This window comes from Microtus ochrogaster, chromosome 8 (assembly GCF_000317375.1).
Source record: "Microtus ochrogaster isolate Prairie Vole_2 chromosome 8, MicOch1.0, whole genome shotgun sequence".
NCBI lineage: Eukaryota > Metazoa > Chordata > Mammalia > Rodentia > Cricetidae > Microtus > Microtus ochrogaster.
Genome location: NC_022015.1, coordinates 72,005,756 through 72,028,855, shown reverse-complemented (window position 1 = coordinate 72,028,855; position 23,100 = coordinate 72,005,756). Strand labels below are relative to the sequence as shown.

The 23,100-nt window shown below is 47.8% G+C and overlaps 1 protein-coding gene across 1 annotated transcript; it reads left to right on the top strand.

The window, feature by feature from the left end:
- The first annotated feature begins 1,198 nt into the window (after positions 1–1,198).
- Positions 1,199–14,480, top strand: LOC101987497 (acyl-CoA desaturase 1). The gene is made up of 6 exons (XM_005352337.3): positions 1,199–1,622; positions 2,123–2,405; positions 5,498–5,628; positions 6,938–7,143; positions 8,313–8,545; positions 10,750–14,480. Exons 1-6 carry the CDS (start codon positions 1,599–1,601, stop codon positions 10,947–10,949), a joined length of 1,077 nt encoding a protein of 358 aa, XP_005352394.1. The 5' UTR covers positions 1,199–1,598; the 3' UTR covers positions 10,950–14,480.
- Positions 14,481–23,100: the final 8,620 nt, after the last annotated feature.

The following is a 23,100-nucleotide window of genomic DNA, read 5'->3' as shown; positions in this document are numbered from 1 at the left end:
AGATCTGCCTGCCTCTACCTTTAAATGCTAGGGTTAAAGGTGTGTACCCCCAGGACAGGTGGAATGTGACTTTTAAGATAAATTGTTGAGGCAACCCCTCATTCTCTTCTCAATTCCAGGCTCCACCACAATCTTGCTTAGCTTGGCCACCGGTAACTTCATCTCTCTGTCTCACTTCCTCTTTAAAAAGACGAAGCAGAGGGCTGTGTGGTGGTGGCACGCCCTTAATCCCAGCTTTCAAAGGCAGACACAGGCAGATCTCTATGAGCTGGAGGCCAACTTAGTCTACAGAGTGAGTTCCCGACTGAAAAGAAATCAGTCTTCATCATCATCGTCACCGAAGAGTACCTACCCACTGCTCGGGGTCACAGTGTGGGCTCAACAAAACGATTCTTGTGCTTAGTTGTTAAGGATCACTGAACACCTGTTTGCTGTTCTTACAGCACATGCAGACCCTTTGGCTTGTTGCAGAGTGAATACATCTGTGTGTAAATCCACTTCCCTGGAAATTTCTCAGATTCCAACCTGAGGATCAAGGACTCCCTCAAACATCCCGCTCTGGTTGTGGGGATAGGATTGGGCTCCGGCTCCTGGCAGAGGCGGTCCCCTAAGGAGTGCGACCAATGAGTGAGCGCAGTGCTGCTTCGCGGCTTGAGAGCTTCCTGCACCAAAGAACGCAGCTGTCTGAAGTTAGCATCCCGGTGCTAGCAAGCGGGATAAACCACTGTTTTCCCAGGTCAGAGCCCTGGGAGCTAGACTTCCAGAGGCGGATTGCACCCTCCCACCCCAGTCGAACCCCGGGTAGAGGCCAGTTTCCTCTCCGCACGAGAGTGGAAGTGGGGATGGACATGAAGTTGGGTCGACTTGTGAGTGGCGATAGCCACCGTGACTTCCTCACTTCTCCCATGGCAGTTTCCCCAGTGAACCATTCGCTAAGCGCCAGGAGACAGTTGTAGGCATTACACAGCCCAGAGGACCAAGTTATCCCCCTCTTAAAGAAAAGTCACCCGTTGGCCCACCGCAAAGAGGATAAGGAGAAAAAGAGGGGAGGAGAGAGCGAGGTGCTAGTGGCAGAGGGAACAGCAGATTGCGCCGAGCCAATGGAAAAGGCTGGACGAGGTGGCACCAAATTCTCTTTGGCCAATGACAAGACAGTCTTCGCAGGAGGCGCATTAGCATTTTCCCCGAGGCAGGGGGTTGGAGCAGCCCGGTGTAGGTGCCTTCAGCATCCTGGTGCCACGGAGGTCTACTCCGGAATCTACTTGGCTTTCTTTCTCCTTCTTAGTCCCTCCCTCTCTCACCTCCACGCCTGGCTTCCTTGGCTTGCTAGCCCCGCGCTCTTTGCTCTTTGCTGGCAGCGGATATAAGGGGTCTGAGGAAATACTAAACACGGTCATCCCATCGCCTGCTCAACCCTTTAAATTCCCGACCCGGGGAGATCCGCGCACATTCAGGTTCGACTGAACACCCATCCCGCGGGTCAGGAGCGGAGGTTTCTGAGCGCAGCTCGGCCAATCGCTCGCACCAGCGGGCTCCGGAACCAAAGTCCACGCTCGGTCTCAGTGCTGGGCAAGGGAGGCCAGCAGCCGACAGCCACGATGCCGGCCCACATGCTCCAAGAGGTGAGCTTGCAGAAGCGGCCTCCGCCCCGCGCGTCCGCCACGCGGACTGGGGTTCTAGGTGACTGGGTCCGCGGAGGGGGAGAGTTGAGAATTCTCCGGGCTACTTGACTTTCTCCAACTCTAGTGTAACCAGTCGTTTGAGGGGTGTGGATTGTAATTCGGGCAGTTGAGTCTCAACTTTTTGTGTCTTAAGCTTTAAAGTAAAGCCAGTAGCGCCGATACTTGTATGTTCACACGGGGTTCCTTTTGTGTATTACAAGGGGTGCGAATGTTTCACTCTTATTTCCCACTGGTCCTTCACTTTGAGGTTTTGCTCTTCTACCCGCAACAAATCTGTACAGTTTCTTAAAACTAATGTTCCATCTCGCCCTCATGCAACCTTGACTCTGGGACAGGGTCTGTGCCTTTACTGTACCTTTTGCTGCAATAGTGTGGAGAAAGTGGTCACCCCCAACCCGTCCTCCACAGATCTGCTCCCCTGACTGTACTTTTCCTTGCAGATCTCTGGCTCCTACTCGACCAGCACCACCATCACAGCGCCTCCCTCTGGAAGCCTGCAGAATGAACGAGAGAAGCAGAAGACCGTACCTCAGTACCTGGAAGAAGATATCCGTCCTGAAATGAAGGAGGATATATACGACCCTAGCTACCAGGATGAGGAGGGTCCCCCGCCCAAGCTGCAGTACGTCTGGAGAAACATCATCCTCATGGCCCTGCTGCACTTGGCGGCCCTGTATGGGATCACACTGATTCCCTCCTGCAAACTCTACACCTGCCTCTTCGGTGAGCAGTTCCCCTTGTCTTGGGCCAGTACCTTAGGTTTCTCTTTGCTCTTTAATGAGGTAACCCCTGGCCCAAGGCAGTGGCCTCTCTGTCTAGATTTCCTGGCCTTTTCTTTGGTTCCTGGGAGCAAAACCTTGTGGGACTAGAAGTCCCTTAACATGAATTCTGGGTTCCTGTGCAGGTGGCTCTGAGGGGTCTACCTGAGGCAGAGAAACAACTTTCTCTGAACAATCTTGTCTGTGTGAGTCACTTTCTTGGTGGCTTATCCCAGCCCCACATGATTCAGGAGAAACGCACCCTACCTGGGAGGCATGGGAATTAGGGCTAAACCTGGGGCCTTGTGGACTACTGGTTCGCTAGAACAGGGAACAGAGCCTGGGGAGACTACGCTGGAGAGGTCCTTAAAAAGAAAGAAAAAAAAAGGTGCTTATTGTGACCTCAACTGCTAACCAGACCAAGCTGGTAGGCTTCTATAACACCCAGGCTTCCAGGTGTGTGGCTCAGCTGCTCATGGTCATTCTCCGGGGAGCAGCACGCGCCAGTTAACAGGATATTTAAAGAATGGAATGAGATTCCTGTTCATCCATTCCCTCACCTAGCCTGCGCCATGGCCGAAACTAGAATCTTCATCAGCCCCAGCCCTAATTCAGCCCCTCAAGGATTCCCTGGATGTGGGCTGATAGCAAGGCTGTTTCTCGGATGCCTGTGTACTTTACTTACACGAGTTTTCATCTATGAAACCTGAGTCAGGAAGAGGGAGCAGGGCAGTGAGGCCGGAGTCCCTCTCTGGAAGACACAGGCAGGTTCTCTGGAGCACTATCAGGTGTAGATCCTTTGTGGCAGCTGGCTCAGTGGGTAAGGGTGTGAAGGGGATGGTTAGCCAGGTATTGGCTCCCACTGCCCTGGGCCCCTTAGGTCCTCTGAGCTCTTAGATCTGGTCTTGGAAGCTTTGTCTTCGAAGTTCTCTAGATGCCCTAGATCTGAGAGGATCCACTTTCTCCAAAGCGCAGTTTTTCCAAGTATCAAGTAGGGCAGCAATGCCTTGCCAGGATTGAGACAATCGTGTTCCTTGGGTCAGCTGTGCCACTTCCCAGCCTTTCTCTTGAAGCAAGTGTTTGCAGAGCCTTCTTATTCTCTTCAAACTATACAAGAGGACACAGTTCTAAAGGGATCTCTGATAACACTCAGGGCCGAAGAGGCTGCTTCTCCCTCCCCCCATTTTTGGGGGGAGTGGGGAAACAGAGCCTTACTGTTGCCCTGACTGGCCTTGGGCCTTGAACTTACAGAGATCATCCTGCCTCTGCCTCACAAATGCTGAGATTAAAGGCATATACCTCCTCACCCAACTCCAGCCCACCCCAAGATGGGAGCCCTGGCTATCCTGGAACTTGCTCTGTAGACCAGGCTTCCTCTGCCTCCCAAGTGTGAAAGGCGTACACCACCATGATATGGCTCCAGTTGTCTTAAGACAACTCTTGAACTTCCCCCCCCCCCCCCCCACCCTCCACCCTCCACCCCTGGTGGACACAATAGTCCCGCAGGGGATGGAGAGGGAATGAATCTAAGTGCCTTGAGCCATCTCCCTGGATGCACTGAAAGGTTTGAGTAGAATGTGTTTCAGGGTGCCTGCTGGGTTCTTGTCCCAATTCCCTTGTTTAGATGGTATCATATGTGGTCTAGACTGTGCCTGGGCCATCTATGGCACTAGACTAACATGGATGCTTCCTTGGTGCAAAACTGAGTGAGGGCTTCTGTGTTGCTGCAAACCTTTTCTTTCCTCCTGTTGATAGCTAGTGGTTCTCTGGGGCTCTCTGATACAGTGTGGTCAGACCAGATTGCCACATGACCGTGAGTAGTAAGCATCTGGTGCCACCATCCCAACTCTGAGAAACTGCAGCTAGAACCTTACTTAGGACAGACACTGACTATGGCTTGCAAGTGTTTTGTAAGAGGAAAATGGGGCTGTGCAGGAAGCTGCTTAGGAAATTGCTGTCTCTGCTACAGAAGGCCATGGGACTGTTTGTCCGGTGTGTAGTCTTTCCCCACTGCAACTAAGGTCGATGGTCTCTGAGGATCATTGTTGCTGCTCCCTAGGACAAAACCTACCAAGGACTCTGCCCCGGCATTTCAGCGCTGGCCAGAGGAGAGCTGGGGACATACAGTATCTACTTCCCCATCGGAGATCAAATTTAGTGCCTTCTGAGCCTGCAGGCCTAGAAGGTGTTGAAGCAGAAAAATGTTCTGACATCAGGCTCTTATTTTACTAATCTATTTTACTGACCCTGCTTATACCTAACCTCTCTTGGGATCTTATTTCCTCAATTATAAAGTATAGGACTTTTGTGGTGGTTTTGTTTTGTTTTCGAAATAGGGTTTCTCTGTGTAGCCCTTGGTGTTCTGGAACTCTGTTGACCAGGCTGGGTTCAAACTTAAAGATCTGGAGTGTTGGGTTTAAAGGTATGCATCACCACAACCAGGTTATTAGTGACACGCACTCTATTCAAAGTGAATATGAGAATCTTGGTTACTGGCAAAGTTTAGGACACTGCAAACATGACTTTTCAGGGCTTTTCTTTCCTTTCTTTCTTTTTTTTTTTTTTTTTTTTTGAGACAGGGTTTCTCTGTGCAGCTTTGAAGCCTGTCCTGGAACTTGCTCTGTAAACCAGGCTGACCTCGAACTCACCGAGATCCACCTGTCTCTGCTGGGATTAAAGGTGTGTGCTACCACTGCCTGACCAGAGAGCTGTCTTATGTGGCCTCCTTCCCATTCAAATGTAATTGTATCAGCTGCGCCACTTGAATGTCCCCTGCAACTTCGGGCTTCTCTAACTGGCCAGTGTTCAGAGTGGTGTAGCTGCTGTTTTCACAACTCTCCTGTTTATGATCCTGGGCTCTGCTGGAAGTTCGCAGCTCTGTCCATTCAAGAGGCAAAAGCTACTAGGCCTCAGAGAGCAAGGGATTCTTGGGGTTCACTGGCAAACAGATCCTTAGCCAAAGCCCAAAGACAAACACTGGCATCAGGGAAGCCTCCTTGACTACTTCCATCTTTGAAATTTGCTTGTTAGTGAGTCCCCCACTGACTTGTCTTGCAGCGATTATGAGCTATTACTTCAGTGGCTTGGGTATCACAGCTGGGGCTCATCGGCTGTGGAGTCACCGAACTTATAAGGCTCGGCTGCCACTGAGGCTCTTCCTCATCCTGGCCAACACCATGGCTTTCCAGGTAAGAAGTGGGTGCTGTTGCTGTGTCTCTGCCCCAAGGATGATCTGGGGGAGCAGTGGGGAGCAGCATCTAGAGAATTCTTAGGACCCCCAAGTGATTGCCTTTTTTGGTTTCTGGGGCTTTACAGGTTCAAGTGCTCAGGTTATTGGGAGGATAGGTGGGAAGCAAACAGGAAAGGCCGTCCAGGCTGGGTCCCTTTTGATTTCAGGGCCACTGTGGTATTACATAGTGTATTTATTGTAGGCTGCCTGCCTAAAGGGCCATGCTCCATAATTTGTACACTGGCCATAGTTTCCTACTCCTACTAGACAGTCAGCTGTGCTTTGCTGTCTTGAAATGTGACCACAATGGGACTGATGGCAATGTGTCACAGGATTGGGAACTCTATATAGTGCTGGCTGTGCTGGGCACTACTAAGCACTTGCCATCCCTAAACCCATTAAGTCTTTATGGGGCATATCGGTGGATATTATTATTATTATCACACTGATTTTTGTTTTTTGAGACAGGATCTCAGAATGTAGCCATGGCTGGCCTGGAACTCACTATGTAGACCAGGCTGGCCTCTGCCTTCCCTGTACTGGGATTAAAGCTGTGTGCCATCACTCCTGGCCAAGTATTGCACTTTAGAGATGAGGAACTGAGTCTCATCATCTCTAAATGGAAGGTTGACGGAGCAACCTTGTTCTAGCTGAGGCTACTAGATTGGCTAGGTCAGGTACTGAAGTTGGTTTACAACAGATGAGGAGGGCTGGGGTAGAAACGGTGGGCACAGGATGACTTGTGGTGTGAGGCTTACAAGAGAGAAACAAGGAACCACATTAGTCCCATATAATGACACTAGGTGAAGTGTTTCTCACACGTCCAAGACAAACTCTGAGGTCCTAGGGAAATGTGCCCGTGCTCATTAGTTTCATGCTGGCCTTATAACGAGGTTAGGTTGTGAAAGCATCAGGGAGGCATGCCCTGCATCTTTTCCCCAGAGTGACTCCCTGGGATCCAAGGCTACCTGCCTGATCTCTGCCCCCATGTTCCCACATTCCTTTCTTCCAGGGCTGCAGTGTTCTCTGTGAGTGCTGGGACCTTTCTTCCTCCCCAAGCACAACCTCATTGTGCTCTGGGACCTTGCAAAATAAGCTTCAGAGACAAATGTACAAAAGAGCAGCCCCCACCCCCAAGGTCTCCTTTGGAGCTAGAGTCTTACAGGTTTTGTGAGTTGAACTGAGAATCCTGGGCCTTTGAAGATAACTGAGCACTGGATTTCCCCCCAGGAGGGCTTTCTTCTCAATACTCTTTCCTGTCCCTCCAGAACGACGTGTATGAATGGTCCCGAGATCACCGCGCCCACCACAAGTTCACAGAAACACACGCTGACCCTCACAATTCCCGGCGCGGCTTTTTCTTCTCTCACGTGGGCTGGCTGCTCGTGCGCAAACACCCGGCCGTCAAAGAGAAGGGAGGAAAACTGGACATGTCTGACCTAAAAGCTGATAAACTGGTCATGTTCCAGAGGAGGTGAGTGAGGTGGGGTTTGGGGATGGAGCTGGAAGAGCATGGGACCTGGGGACTCCACCTTTTTCCTCTTAGGACTTATAAAATAATAACTGGGTGATTTACTGGATTGATAAGTTCAAAATCATTTACATCTCGAATTCAGTGTCCAGCAGGCTCACCGCCATAACTTATTGCTCTGTTTCTGCCTGAGCCATCTTAACAAAACCAAGAACTGTAGCATCAGTCCTCGTTGGGTACATGAGTGTTTGCCTTCAGGGAATTCTCAGCCTATTTGGGGTTGAAGGAAGGAATCATCACATAAGGCAGAAAAATACTATGTTTACTATGGGTAGGTACAAGGAGGAGATACAGTTCAGTGGATATACAATGGAGGGACCCCTTGGCATCCATTGACAGTGGAACAGAATGCCAAAGCATTTCCTGAAATATAGCCCTTCTCTGTGAAGCATGGGACAGGAACAGATCAATATAATTCAGCCTGCTTGGGAGAACCATGTAAACAGTCTTTGGCAGCATGGGACACAGTCAGATGGGCTTTGGAGAAGCAACTTTCAAGACAGGTGAAAATAACCATGGATCCAGGGAGGTGATGGGCAGGGTCACAGGTTAGACAGCAAGGAGGTCTCGAGCCAGGGAAGTGGTGACCAGAATGGAAAGGAACCAGACAGAAGTGCTAGGTACAACTGCCCAGGGCAGTCGGTCCCCTTGGAGGTCAGTGGCCTGATCTATAGGCAGTGGAGAATGAGATAGAGACCTGGCGGGGAGAGCAGAGCAAAGACCTACAGGGTGATTGCAGGAAGTGAATGTGTGACATGTGCCATAAGCTGCCAAAGACCACAACAGGCAAGAAAAAGGAGCCCAGAGACTGATGGACAACAGCCTGGGTGGCGGAACTGACTAATGAGCCGTGATTTGACCCTGATCAGTTTGACCAGCATGAGCTTGTGCTCCCATGAAAAAGGTAATGGATTTGTAGACAGGAAAAGACCCAGTAAGATGAACGTGGAATAGCGGCACATCCTCGGAAAACAGAAAGAACACTCCTCATGCTGATGACCTGTTCCGTCCTCAGGCATAAGATGACACAACCCTGCCTAATTAGAAGGGACAGTTTGTGTAGGTGTGGGAGTCCTCTCCCCATAGACTCAGTGTTTGATCTCTCTATATAGGTACTACTTGCCCGGCCTCCTATTGATGTGTTTTATCCTGCCCACACTGGTGCCCTGGTATTACTGGGGTGAAACTTTTGTAAACAGTTTGTACGTCTGCGCTTTTTTGCGCTATGCCGTGGTGCTCAACTCCACCTGGCTGGTGAACAGTGCAGCCCACCTCTATGGCTATCGCCCCTACAACAAGGACATTGAACCCCGAGAGAACATCCTGGTTTCTTTGGGAGCCGTGGGTAAGTCACTAATCCTCGGCATGACCATATATCTAGGGACCTGCTATTTGGGGTATTTGTCTAGGAGCCAGGAGAACCAGAATGACCTGTTTTATGAGTACTGTGTAGTTCGGTTTTTCCACTATAAAACCGGGGCTTGGGGAGGAGTATCTGGAAACTCTGGAGAGCTGGGCAAGCAACAACTCTGAATGTAAAGTAGAAAGGGCAAGAAGCAATTCTGCTTTTGCTTATAGGTTGTAAAACAGTTTCTAAAAGCTTCCTATAATGAGCCTCTGGGTTTTCCTCCCCTTGTCCCCTGGCAGGTCTGTGGCTCTTCGTAGCCTAGGATTTACAAAAAGAGCACATAGTCACCAGGGTAGCGACTATTGTCCAGTGATTCCTATGTAATCTTCCTGCGTCCGGTGTAAAAGAGTTGGGATTTAGGCCAATAATCTTCAGGTTGCCACACTTATACTTATCTCCCCGCTGAGGACCTTGCATTGTCATGTAGCCATGGCAGCTGCATGGCAGACTCTTGGCTTCCCCCACCATCTCCCCCCACTATCCCTCCCTCCTTGTTCTTTTCCTCCCAGCCGCTCCATACTGAGGGAGCAGCGTTTTGTGAGAAGTGCCTCGCGGGTGATCTGATGTTGGCTGTTCCTGGATGCTTCCCTCCCTAATTCCAGTGCTGACTGCAGTCCTGGCACTGCCTTGCCCTGCTCTCCCAGTGACTGAAGCCTTAGCTAGTTTCCCCTGTGAGGACCCAGTGCCCTCTTCCCATCATCTGTTGACAGCCGGAGACCACTCTGCTCACACTCAGTGGTACCTGTAACATTATTCAAGCTTTCCCCCTGGTTCTTGCTGGAGTATCTGTATCTCTGTCTACCTCTCAGGCATCTTCTACAATTTTGTATGCTGCTACTTGGACCACTTTTAAAGTGAACCCTATGCTATCCAAATCTGATGCTTCCTTAGGAAAGAATAATCTGAACTGGGTCCCGTGTGCCCTGTATTGCTCTGCAGTGAGGTTTCCTTGTGACCATCAGTTCCAAATGGCTGCCAACGTCTCTTTTGTTGGGCTGATATTCACTGCTCCAAGTTCATTCTCCTCTTACCCGTTGCTCTCCGCCCTGATGCTCCTATCACTCTCATCCTCATCTTGAATTACTCCCCTCAGGTCACATGCTGGTCATTCCCTGGAACATTGCTGCTATCTCTCCCTGCTCCTGTGGCTACACCTTCTCTTTTTCTCTCCCTTGTCACTACTGGTTTCTGATTTCATGTTGAATGCATGGACTCCTGGGAAGTACTCACTTGGAACATCCTTGGGAAAGCGTATAAAAACTAGCAATCTTTAAAAAAAAAAAAATCTTGAAATTGTATTTTTTTTGTGTGTGAGGGGGTGGCTTGCCTGCATGTATGGCTGTGCACCTTGTGCGTGCAGTGCCTGATGTGGCCAGAAGAGGGCGTTTGGATCTTCTGGGTTCTGTATTGTTGGAATCCATTCAGAAAGAGGAGTCCTGCCAAGAGATGGCAAACACATCACCCTCTGCAGAAGCCCTCCAGAGTCCAGATTTTTTTTTCCTTTTATCAAAGTGTTTGTTTTCTCAGCACATCCCTGACTCAAGAGTCAGCAGCCTACTGTGAGCCAGTGTGGGGGGGGGGGGGAAGAGTGGGAGGAGGGGGTCTCTTGTCACTGACTGGACTTTTTATTTCCCCTCTTGGCAGCAGCTGCCCCTCCTGTTAGAATACACCCTATCCTTACAGAGATCACCAGTGTGTGGGGGAAGGTGTGCTATCTACTTAGCTTTGGGAGAATATGGCTGAGAGTCCCCTTTGCCTCCTCTTTTTCCTTCCTGAACACATGTACTTATGTACAGACCCTATGAGTTCTTGGGCCTGTACCTCTTGATGTTCTGATACTTTCCATCATAAAATCTGTTCTCTTAGACCCAGCTTCTCTCTTAACTTCTTATCTTATGATAAAAAATTGATTTGACAAAGGCTCCCAGACAGGTATGTGTGAGCAGAGACCATCAGCCGCTTTCCTGAGATTCCTCTGAGGGCATCTGTTCACTTTAGAATACAAGACTGTGGGTTCATCTGTTCACACAACAGTGAGCTTCTTTAAGGTTTGAGGTACCCGATTACCTTGTTAGAGATGTGCTCAGAGCAGAAAGCAGCAGTCACCGAGCCCCCTAATGCTCCCCGTGCTTCTCTTCCAGGCGAGGGCTTCCACAACTACCACCACACCTTCCCCTACGACTACTCTACCAGTGAGTATGGCTGGTACGTCAACTTCACGACCTTCTTCATCGACTGCATGGCTGCCCTGGGCCTGGCTTACGACCGGAAGAAAGTATCTAAGGCCGCCGTCTTGGCCAGGATTAAAAGAACTGGCGATGGGAGCCATAAGAGTAGCTGAGTTTGGGGCTCCTGAGTTCCTGTTCCCAAAGTTATCTGGGCAGAGATTTAATATTCTGTTGATTAACTCCAGGATAATGCTACCAGACTGCTAATGATGCATTTAACCTATTCCAGTACAGTATTCTTTTAAAATGAAAAAGCTTTGATCACGTTTTGAGGTAAAACGCATTTTAATTAGCTAGGATTAACCATGCCTCAACATAGATACTTCTAAACACAGACATGATAAACGCATATACAATTTTACGCATCAATCTTAAGTAATAACAATATTTTTGAACATTCTATACACAGAGTATTAAAAGTCAGCAAACATGCTGTTCTGATGCCGAGGTCGTGAGCACAGGGTTCTGTCCCTGTTTGCATTGCATCTTGCTTGGTTTCTTTTCTCTCTGTCTACCTCCCAGGCACTCAGCTGGCCAGCCACGGGTCTGTATCCACCTTCCAAAGCCTAGGCGATTTTTCTGGTGTCTGAAATACTGCTTCTTCTTCCTAGATACTTCTCTCCTTGTTCTGGGCTTTGAGATTGCTGCTTCAAACTAGAAATACAACAAAACCTTCCTGGAACTTCCCTGTCTGCTAAGGAGCTTCATTACAGGCTTTGCTAGATGAAATGGGAAATTTTTCTTGATTTGATATATAGAAAGTAGATTATCTGGAGCCAAGAGTTAGCATTTCTAGTATGGCTCATAAGTAAGGCTGGGAGAAAGGTAGGAAGGGGTAACCATACCCAGTGGCCTAGTTAGCAAAGATGCCAGGCCCCTCTCTCTAGCATGGCCTCCTTTTAGTCCATGCTCTGAACCACAGAGCTTGGTGTGGCTGAAATAATTAAATCAGTTTAAGAGAGTAAGGGGGGGGGGAGGTTGCGTGGTCTGTGTGTGAAGGGGATGCAGCTAGCTTTTAGCAACATGAAGATTTCTTCACAGAAAAAGTCTTCATGTGAAGTGTGTCTATCTAGAACGGGTAACCAGATGATAAGTGTTCTGAGGATATGGTATAAGACTATGGATATAAACAAAATCTTCATTTGGAGCATGAAAATATTTCACTTGGAAAAATTGAAGGACAAGAGGGATTGTCTGGGTTGCCAGTTATTTCGTGGCTGAACAGGAACTGGAGAGGTTGAGGTACAGCATCTGTAGGTAGCTGCTGAGAGGGAGATTTCTAAGTGAGCCCTTGGGAACACACTGCCAGGGATCTGAAGTCGGTGCCGTCCATCACTCTGATTTCCTCCTTGAATTGAGTAGCGATGGGCTTCTCATGGGGTTGAACCTTCCTTGCATTCTTTGCTTTGTGGCCATCCAGCCTACAGTGAGCTGCCTGGGAGGCTGTTAACTTGCCCTGATTTCTGCTGCCAGTTCTCTGTTCTTTGACATTTTCCTCTTTCCTGGGACAGGCAACAAGTTGCCTGAGTGTCTTCTGAGCACTCGGGGCTTGCTGTCCTGGCACCTTCCTCTCCCACAAATGCAATGCTCATGGGCACAGAACAGGTGGGTGCCGCTTCTCTGTGGTCTCCACATCCTCTCTACCTCTATCCCTATGTGCCTCTGCCACAGTGATTTCGGAAAAGCTTGGTAGGCTCTCGAACACCATGATTCAGAGATTTGCTGGTTTGTGAGCTAACAGCTCTGCCAAGTGCTTGTTGTCTCAGTGGAGCAACTGCTGAATGAGATGGTCGATGGTTGGCTTCTGTGTGAGTCGGGGTACACAGTGTGTTTTCTCCTCCTTGCATGCTCTGCAAGGTGGCTCTGGTTGGTGAGTGTAGGCAGGTGGTACAGTGCTTGTGAGAGGAGGAGGTGCCCCCAGTTTATCCCTGAAAAGACACCGGAAGCATAGGCAATCGCCCAGGGCCTCACTTCAGAAAGAGGTCCTGCTTCCTGAAGCCAGGGTGTATTGCAGAGCTTCCACTGAAGTGTGGTAACTAGGGTGCTATGAACTAACAAACATCCGTATCACACAGCTCAGGGCAGACAATGGTACAGAAAAGTCTAGAAGAAAGCATTACATCAGCATTTTGGAACCAAACAACCTCTCGTGCCCTGTAGCCCAATACAGAAGCCTGACTTTGGTGTTAGGGCTGGCTGTGGATGGTACCAAACGCTCTGTTCACTGGGATCAGATCAGAGCCTTTCTTCCCATGTTGATCAAACACAGGCTTTGAACTGTTTGTTGAAGGTGAAAATCTTGTTGAAGATCACTGTAGATCTGCTGACCTATATCCCTCTGACCTAACCCTCTGGAAAGGCCTTTGGGTGATTTTCCTCTCCCGGGTCATCAGATCCTTGATTTATAAGAAACAACACCAACCTTCTTCCTCTTCCACTTATTCCACAGATCTGATTCAGGCCATATCCCAGCACAGGGCTGAGGCCCCAGTGTCTGTGGGGCTTTAGGTAGGATGTGATGGAAGGTTTAGGGTAGGGACACTTTTTCAGATCCTCTCAAAGGTGGATTTCTGACAGTTCCCACAAAATGTACTACCAGCTTTGGGTGCCTTACCTCCTTCCTACTCTTCAGTGCATGTGAGTCCAGCCTCGCTCCCTCCCTTAGCCCTGAGACCCTGAAGATGGAGCGGGTGTAAACAAGAGGCTGGCTGGCAGATTGTGGCTGCAGTGATTGGCAGAAATCTTTCACAGGCTTCATTTGGAAAATTTTTCCGGGAGCTGTTTCTAGTGGATGCTCAAATCTGGTATGAAGTGGATGTAACTTGGCTGTATTTGACTGTACTGGCGTCCTCGTTACTGTTATCAAACAAGTGATAATGGCAGTGGTGCTCAGGGGAGTTTTCTCCTTGGGTTGCTAGGCTCTGGGTGTGTTCTCTGAAAGTGTAGCTCAACTGAGTTGGCGTAAAAGGTTTGCAAAGTGAAGTCTGCTGGTGGCTTAATCCAAGGCCTCTCTTAGTCTACTTTATAACAAATCTACCCCAAGATAAGGCCTGACTTGCCACTTTATAACAAATTTACCCCAGAGATAAGGTCTTTAATGTCTTCCAACCTCCCTTGCTAATAAGCACCTGGTGGCGTCACTTCCCACTCATGGTGAAGTGTGTGCCCAGCACATCCACGCTGAAGGACACACTGACACTAGCCCTCTGAGCAAGTCCTTGGGCTACTAATACTCACCTACCTCAAGGGGCAGCTTTGAGGTGACTAGAGCTTTTTATTATTATTAAATATTTGATGGTCCTCAGCGGAGATTCTCATACAGGAGTAGTGTACACCGTGAGCTTCACACATCCAGATGTTCTAGACACCATCTGTCGTTCACATCGCTCTTCCCAGAGATTGACAGCACTCACCGGGGAAGTGGGATATGAGCAGTCCCAGAGAAGGAGTGCCTACTCACTGCCATGAAAACAGTGCAGGAAACCTTTTTCATGCCTGAAGAAGATTTTTCCCCTTTTTACCGGCGATAGTTATTTGTGACCCGAGCATAATTTTGAATGATTTTCATTAATATAAACTCTTGAGTCTAATTGTACTAATTGAGATTGTAGTTGTTCCTAATAAAGTGGATCTGGCTGTAATGTCTGGGAGCTTTTTGGCTGTGCTAGTCATGGTATCTATTTCTTGCACACCATGCTAGAGATGAAACCCAGGGATCTCTGCATGTTGGTCAAGCATTCTACAAATGAGGCACATTCAGTCTGTTTTGAACTTGTGTGTTTGACACAGAGTCTCACTGCATAGTCTTTGCTGGCCTTGAAAGTCCCAGAAACCTGCCTCCCTTTGCTAGAATTCTAGAAAGTCCCAGAAGCCTGCCTCCCTTTGCTCGAATTCTAGAAAGTCCCAGAACCCTGCCTCCCTTTGCTGGAATTCTAGAAAGTCCCAGAAACCTGCCTCCCTTTGCTAGAATTCTAGAAAGAATTGAAATCAAGATAAAAATTTAGAGATTACAAGGATTGAGTCATACCCCAGTAACCGCCTGCCCTTCCTAAGGGTAACTAGAGGGTAAACTCTGGCAGCAGGAAACCAAGAGTCTACTGGCATTGAATCAAACAGCATCAGCTGACAACCAGCCCGGGGGCCATGCCAGGCCTCTGTGTGTCACACGGCCACGTGAACAACACAGCTTCAAGGAAAAGCTGTTACCTCTCAGCCCTGAGAAGTGCTGTTCGTTTTTTCTTCCTGGAATGTCCTGCCTCCAGGGAACGGAAAGCTGAGAATGCTGACTGGCAGCTGAGGGAAAGCAAACAGCCCAGAGAGGAACTCGCTCTGTAAACCAGGCTAGCCTCAGACTCGTGGAGATCCACCTGCCTCTGTCTCCTGAGTACTGGGATATATGTATATAAGTGTTCTGTCTGCATTCAGAGAATGCATGCCAGAAGAGGGCATAGATGGTTATAGTTGCTGGGAATTGAACTCTGGAAGAGTAGTCAGTGTTCTTAACTGCTGAGCCCACTCCAATCCCCAGAATAGCAGTTCTCCACCTGTGGGGGACAAAAGACCCTTCTAAGGGGGTTGCCTAAGACAATCAGAAAACACAGATATTTACATTGATTCATAACAGCAAAACTATAGTTACGAAGTAGCAACAAAATAATTTTATGACTGAAAGTCAGCACAGCATGAGGAACTGTATTAAAGGGTCTTGCATCACGAAAGCCGAGAACTACTGCTCAGGATTGGCTCCCATGAACTGGCATTAAATCAATCATGTGCCCTCCCAATGTTTGTTTCTCACTCCCTCCTATTCTGGCCCTCGCTGCCCTCCCTCGGTTTTGTGCTCCTGTGTGCTTCCCGTAGGAAGCACAGTGTTTCTTTCATGGCAGACTTTTCTTAGTTTATTGAAGGCTCCAAAGAGAGAGAGGGTGAGACCTTCCACCTGCAAGAATCTAGGGAGAGAGTGAGTTCTCCTTTGAGGGTAGAAACTCAGTGGGAGTCCCCAGAGGGCAAGCAGTGAATACTGCTTGAGGTACTATATGGAAAGGGACAAGAAAACCACATGTCCTGTTCAGACATAAAGATTTAGCCAAAAAGTAGTTTAAAATAATGGAGAAACGAAAAGTGAATATACAGATCTAAGGTATAGAACTCTATACACTACATGCATATCTATAGATAGAGAACTCTATACACTACTGCATATCTATAGATAGAGAACTCTATACATGCACATCTATAAATAGAGAACTCTATACACTACTGCACATCTATAGGTAGAGAACGCTATGCGCTACGTACACATCTATGGGTAGAGATGCTATACATTAAATGCACATCTCTAGAGAGCTCTATACACTAAATGCACATCTACACATAGAGAACTCTATATATTACATGCACACCTATAGGTAGAGAACGCTATATACTATATGCACATCTGTAGGTACAGAACTCTATAGACTACATGCACACCTATAGATAGAGAATGCTATACACTAATACATATCTATAGGTAGAGATCTCTATACACTAAATGCACATCTATAGGTAGAGAACACTATGTACTATATGCACATCTATAGGTACAGAACTCTATATAGTACGTACACATCTTTTGGGAGGGGAAGAGAGGGCCACTTCTCTTGATTATCTCTTGGCAGTTTTCAGCATTATCTCCACTGAGAATGGTGGCAAGTGTTAGTTGTCCCAGCTTTCACGAGGTGGAGGTAAAAAGATCAGAAGCTCAAGTGAGTTTAAGGCCACCTGGAGTACATGAACCTACCTCAAAGACAGAAAACCAAAAGAAAGGAAAGAACTATTGACCGTTTGTCTCTGCTTCAAAGAGAGCCAGTCGGCTCCATGGGTAAGATGCCTAGGATGCAGGAGACCCTGTTTTGATCTGCAGCACTGCATAAATCACGTGTGGTTGTTGTTTACTTAGCTCTCAGATTGTACAACCCTAGCACTCAAGTGGTCCAGGCAGGAGAACCTGCAGTTCAAGATAATCCTCACCTACATAAAGAGTTCAAGGCTAGCCTGGGATGCAGCAGGCTAGCCAAAAAAAAAAAAAAAAAAAGGTGGGGGAGCAATCTACAAAATGGGAAAAAAAAATTCAAGTGTCTCTATCTATCCTGAACATTTCCTATAAATGGAAGCATACATCTTACTCTTTGGGCTCAAGATCCACCTCTGTTATGTATCTGTATTTCCTTGTTCTTTTTTTTATTTTTTGGTATGTGAGGAGGGTTAGAGACGGGGTCTCACTGTTGTGTAGCCCTGGTTATTCTGGAACTCGCAGATTCACCTGCTCTACCATTTGAGTGCTAGGATCAAAAGTGTGCACCACCATTTAACTGCATGTTATTGTTTTTATAAACAAATACCATTCTATTTTATAAATACATTGTATTTATTTATTATGTATGCAATATTCTGTCTGTGTATATGCCTGCAGGCCAGAAGAGGGCACAAGACCTCATTACAGATGGTTGTGAGCCACCATGTGGTTGCTGGGAATTGAACTTAGGACTTTTGGAAGAGCAGGTAATGCTCTTAACCACTGAGCCATCTCTCCAGCCCCCTACATTGTATTTATTAATCTATTGATGGAAATGTTTTTTCCTACCTTCTGACTATTTTATAACACAACTATGAACATTCATGTATAAATTTTTGCATGAATATGTGTCCTGTTTCTCTTGGGTATACTCCTAGAAGCTGAATTGTTGGATCATACAGTATTTCTGCTTTCACACTTTGTCACACTCTCTTCAAAGCAGTGGGGCCATCACACTTTCCCAGCCTCATAAAGGAAGGTTCCAAACCCTGCACGTGCCAAGCAACAGTTTTGCTTCTTAACTTTTGCTGCTGCTATGGTACAGTTGCCAGGACCCGAGGAGAGGAAGGCTGTAACTGGAGACTGTTGGCTTGTTTCCCAGCCACCCAGACCTGAATAATCACATGGAAACTATATTAATTAAAACACTGTTTGGCTGATAGCTTAGGTGTATTCCTAGCTAGCTCTTATTTGAAATTAACCAATTTCTATTATTCTGTGTATTGCCACGAGGCTGTGGCTTACTGGACAAGTTTCTTACCGGGCATCTTTCTCCTTCAGCAGCTGCATGGCATCTCCTTGACTTTGCCTACTTTCTTTCTATATCTCTTGTTTGGATTTCCTGCCTGAACAAGGACACTAATGGACATGCTAACATGGATGGGAGAAAGCCAAGAGGCCTCAGTCGTACACAAAGAACTCAACAGACAACAAAGGAATGCTGAGAAGAGCAAAAACAGTTGTCCCCAAGGAAGAGCACACCAATTGGTTATCCAATATCAAATGGTCAGCCCTGAAAATAAGCATACATGTAACATCATACCAAGCAGGATATGTTTAGGAATATATGTGTATGGGAATTAATTAGTTAATGGGGAAAAGACCATCAGTTTGAAAGAGAGCAAGGAGGGGTATACGGGAGGGTTTGAAAGGAGAAAAAATGCAATTATAATCTCAAAAGGAAAAGAAAAAAGGAGTGCGGATTGATTAGACTACTCGATTAAGGGCAATACTTAATATTCCATTTAAATCCAGTCTGTACAGTCTCTCAATTCAAGCTTCAAGGAAACAGATGTGAGCCCTATGACTCATAAGAAGCAGCTGCGAAACAGACTGTTGGTCTTGCCGCACCAGAGTGCAGCGGTTGTAGAATCTTGAGAGCACGTGCTAGTTAAGAAGGTCACTGTGCAATCACAAATTTAATTTTCTGAAGAGTGAAGAAGCCAAGGTCTAAGTCCACACACTGGAGGTCAAGACAATGGGAAAGCCTTGCTGTAGACAGACCTTGTGCTGTGGTCCAGATGGCGCGTCATCTCTATAGAACATGCTATAAAAGCCTAAATTTGATTCATGGGGCCGAGTTTCCTTGGAGAGAAGAACATGATTATTTGTGCAGTGGTCTGGAGACACACCACTGTCCCCCGGAAGAGAGGACAGAGAAGGCATGCCTGGATTTCTCTTATGCCTAAGAACCTGCTGGTGATACACAGTAATGATTCTGAGCCGGCCGGTGCAGCCCTCCTCCCCAGCTGGCAGTGGTGGAAAGCTAAAATCATGTCCAGCCACCCAGCATGAACCTTTGTTTTCCAGGAAGAAATGCAGCTCATTCTCCTTAACATTCAACCATGTGGCAGCTTGAATCGCTTTGCTTTTCCACAGGAACTTTTTCTAACCATGCTCTACTCTCCAGGCAGGTTGTGAGACCCTCAAGACCACCTTCCTCAAACCGGCAGTGGTGGCACAATTCTTTAATCCCAGCACTTGGGACCGAGATGCGCGGGGGGGGGGGGGGGGGGGGGGGGGGGGGGGGGGGCTCTGTGAGTTCGAGATCAGCCTGGTCTGCAAGAGCTCGTTGCAGGACAGGTTCCAATGCTACAGAGAAACCCTATCTCGAAAAAAACAACAACCAAAAGAAATGCCTCCCTGCGCCTAAAACAGATAATACTGGATAAAATCGTGGAAAGATCTATCTCTCATGTTATTTTAAATTCTAACTCTGCCTCCAACTGCGGGAAATGTCACAGGGAGGGAAAGTTCTAGTCTCTGACCTATAGTTAACTTTCTACATTATGGACAAAGTACTGATTCTTGAGCGTTGACCTTAGGGACAAATGCCACAAGCCCTAATTGCAGGCTGCTAAGGTTCCTGAGATTCCTAGGGACAGAACACTCCCCTTTTGATGATCCTGCTCTGCCCCCCCCCCCCGTGTCCTGCCCAGCCTACTACACTCAAGCCACAGAGAGTATACTGTGTAGTTCAGCGATCTGAATCCAAGTAAGACCCTTCTCAGAGAGGCCAATGTGAACCCTCTGTCTTGACTGTGTCCCCAAGCTTTAAAAGAGCTGTGAGCAACTTAAGGAAATGAGGGAATTGAGTGGAGAAGGCCACAGATACCCAAGCTTGCTCATGGCTCTGTTCTTAGCCCTTTCTAGAGAATCCAGACCAAAAGGATCCCTTTAATTCATATGTGTGCATAGAAATACACATCTGCATTCATACATACATGTAATTCGAAGATGAATCAATAGAACTACATTAAAAAAAAATCATGGGCTGGGAAGATACCTCAATGGGTAATATAGAGGACCTGTGTTTGAATTCCCAGAACCCAGGTGAAAAAAATCACTGGGATAGCTGTCTGTGTCTGTTACTTCAGTGCTGGCAGCTAGAGACCCGTAGATCTTAGGGAGAGAGGATGAGGGATGAGGTGGCTTATTGGCCAACCAGTCTATGTAAAAATGAATTCCAAGTTCAATGAAAGACCTTGTTTCAAAAGCCTAAGGTGGAGAAGCAATGAAGCCATCTGGATGGCAACCTCTGGCCTCCAGACATGCCTAAAAAACACAAGCTCGTCTACGCACTCATGCACAGGGGCACGTACCACACACAGGTGCACAGAGTCATGATACGGGCACTTACTAACTCTAGCTCCAGAACATTTTAGGCTGCTCCACCGCATCTGCTTCCATCTGCAACTTTCTACGCTTTTCCACAGCGGGGCAACCATTTTAAATGTTCGCTATCCATGTTTGCGTGATACCCTTCATTCTTCACGCGTATTCATCTGTCCCTTTCCTCCTCGGTCTTATACAAAAGACTGTCCCCACAGGCTCCCGTCCCTTTGTCCCTGGAGTACAGGGTGAGAGAAGCTGCAGTTTCAGTAACTTCAGTCTCAGCCAGTCAAAGCTTCCTGCCAAGACTTTTCCAACGGATCAGGACAGTGTGAAGAGGAGCCGCCTCATTGGGGTCACTAGGGCACAAGGCCGCTACAACCATTCGTTAACCCCATGATCTGCCGCACCTCCTGTCGGACTGCGAGTTCATAGAGAAGCTGTGGCCCGAACCAGGAGGGAGCCGCTCTACGCAGAGGTTCCGCCTGCTCATCTAGGGTAGCCGTTGGACAATGAGCCCCACACCCTAGCCTCCTCCCTCCATGGCCGGGTCAGGGCGCCGACGCCCAGCGGGGTTACTCTCGGTCAGCACCACCCCCGGGGTTACTCGCGTTCACTCGGCCCACAGCGCCTGACCCCGACACAGCCAATCAGCAACCGCGCACGCTCCAATCAAGAAGCGCCGTCGGGCCACCCTGGCTCCGGTAGTGCGCGCGCGCTTTGTAGTCCGAAGCCCTTGGAGATCTTCCTAGAGAGGTCACATCTGGGGCTCTGGCCTCCCTCTCCGCGAAGGAGAATGGCGGAGAACTCGTGGGTTCTGAGCCAAGCTTCCTTCTAGGTAGCTCTGAGCCGCAGGTTGTAGGCAGGATGCATTCGTACTTTCGTGCATTGCGCAGGCGCAGATCAAGGAGGCAGCCGCGCTCACAAGTCAAAACAGACTAAAGACCCGGTTGTGGAGGAGAGCAGACTAGTAAAGCACAGCATCCCCGTGTTCATAATCCAGGCTGATGTCACCGGGGATGAAGGAGTGGAGAGTGGAGGGTAGAAGGGGAACAGTGCAGGGGAGAGGCTGTGACTACCTGCCTGAAGAACCCATAGTCTTGTTTCTCGCTATTACTTAGAAAAAAGAAAAGCAATGTGGAATTGGAAGGAAGGGCCTCGGAGAGGAGCTTTGGAGCAGAGTCAATAGCATCCCGATGCAGAGAAGTGGGACATGATGGGCTTTTATAAACGACCGCAAAGACAGCGCTCACCCCAGCTAAAATTGGTGTCTGCAAAAACAGATTTGGAAAGGGAATAGGAATTCACTTTCTGACATGAGAGTTTTACATGCGTGTGGAAATACTACCCGGAGCTCCCAGGATCAGGATATGGGATTTGAAAGCGAACTAGAAAAGATCTAGAGAGGTTGTAGTAAAACCACGGACATAATAAAAAGACTAAGAATATTATGGCTGGCCAGATTTCTCAGCAGTTAAGTGCACAGGCTCTTCCAGAGGTCCTGAGTTCAATTCCCAACAACCACATGGTGGCTCAGAAACCATCTGAAATGAGATCTGGTGTCCTCTTCTGGCATGCAAACATAAACTTGTATACATAATAAATACATAAATTTAAAAAAAAGAAAGAAAGAAAAGAATGTTCAGCTGGGCGATGGTCATGCACACCTTTAATTCCAGCATTCAGGAGGCAGAGCCAGGGAGCTCTGTGAGTTCAATTCCTAGTACCTACATGGCATTCAATCATCTGTAACTCCAGGTCCAAGGGGCCCAGTGCCCTCTTTCAACCTTTATGGGCACCACACACATGTAGTGCACAGACTCACATACAGGCAAAACACCCATATATATTTATATATTTTAAATTCTATATATATACATATATATAATAATTAAAAGGAAAATTTTTTACTGAATATGGTGGTGTGTGCCTTTAATTCCCAGCACTCAGGAGGCATAAGTACACAGTCTCTGAGTTGGAAGCTAGCCTGGTCTGTATATTGAGTTCCAGGACAAAACAAACAAACTTAGGTCTTATGTTTTGAAGCTGAAGAAGGGCAGGGTGGGAAGACCTCTTTTTCCTTTTCCCAATATGGTAACATTAAGCAGATTTCTGCTTTTCACTATCTGTTCTGTCTTTGACTGGACCGCTGAGGGCTAGGACGGATGGCTGAATCTGGCTTGTTAGGGGCTCCTAGGCCCTAACTCTGGTAACCCTTCCTCACTGGCCCAGAGGTTAGACTGTGTTGGAATGAGGACCTGGTGGCTACCTATCTGTAGAACGAGAGATACTTCCAGTGGAAACAAGTGAGCTACTACCCTAGGAGACCTTGGGAGGTGTAAGCTGTTCCTCACTGAACTCCTTGTTCATCTTGTCCTCAATGTGGGGGAGGAGCTCCCGCGCGTCACAAGACCGTGGTGTTGCCATCTTACCTTAGTTTTAAGACTCTAATTTGAAGTGCATGAAAGCCCTGGAGTCAAACAAAGACGAGAGTTGTTCGTTGTTTTTGGTGAGTAGGATGGGTGGCGAGCGTGTTTTTTTTATGTCCGAGTACCACCATTCCTTCACAATCTGAAGGTTTGAAGCAAATCTTTCTAAACTGTCTTCATGATGGGACTCGGATGAGCTCATAACCAGACTGAGTGACAGACACAGTAATTGTATTCCTAACTAGACATGTGATAGAGATGCTATTACTCTTTTACTGTCCTTTCTCTGGCTGGCCCTGGTCCTGGCATTCTCTCTCTGTCTGTCTCTGTCTCTGTCTCTGTGTGTGTGTGTGTGTGTGTGTGTGTGTGTGTGTGTGTGTGTGTGTG

Bases quoted from the DNA above. Each gene is read 5' to 3' on its own strand.
- LOC101987497 (XM_005352337.3), top strand. From the start codon at position 1,599: ATGCCGGCCCACATGCTCCAAGAG. The intron at 2,406-5,497 runs GTGAGCAGTTCC...CTTGTCTTGCAG, and splicing joins ACTCTACACCTGCCTCTTCG to CGATTATGAGCTATTACTTC. The intron at 5,629-6,937 runs GTAAGAAGTGGG...CTGTCCCTCCAG, and splicing joins CCAACACCATGGCTTTCCAG to AACGACGTGTATGAATGGTC.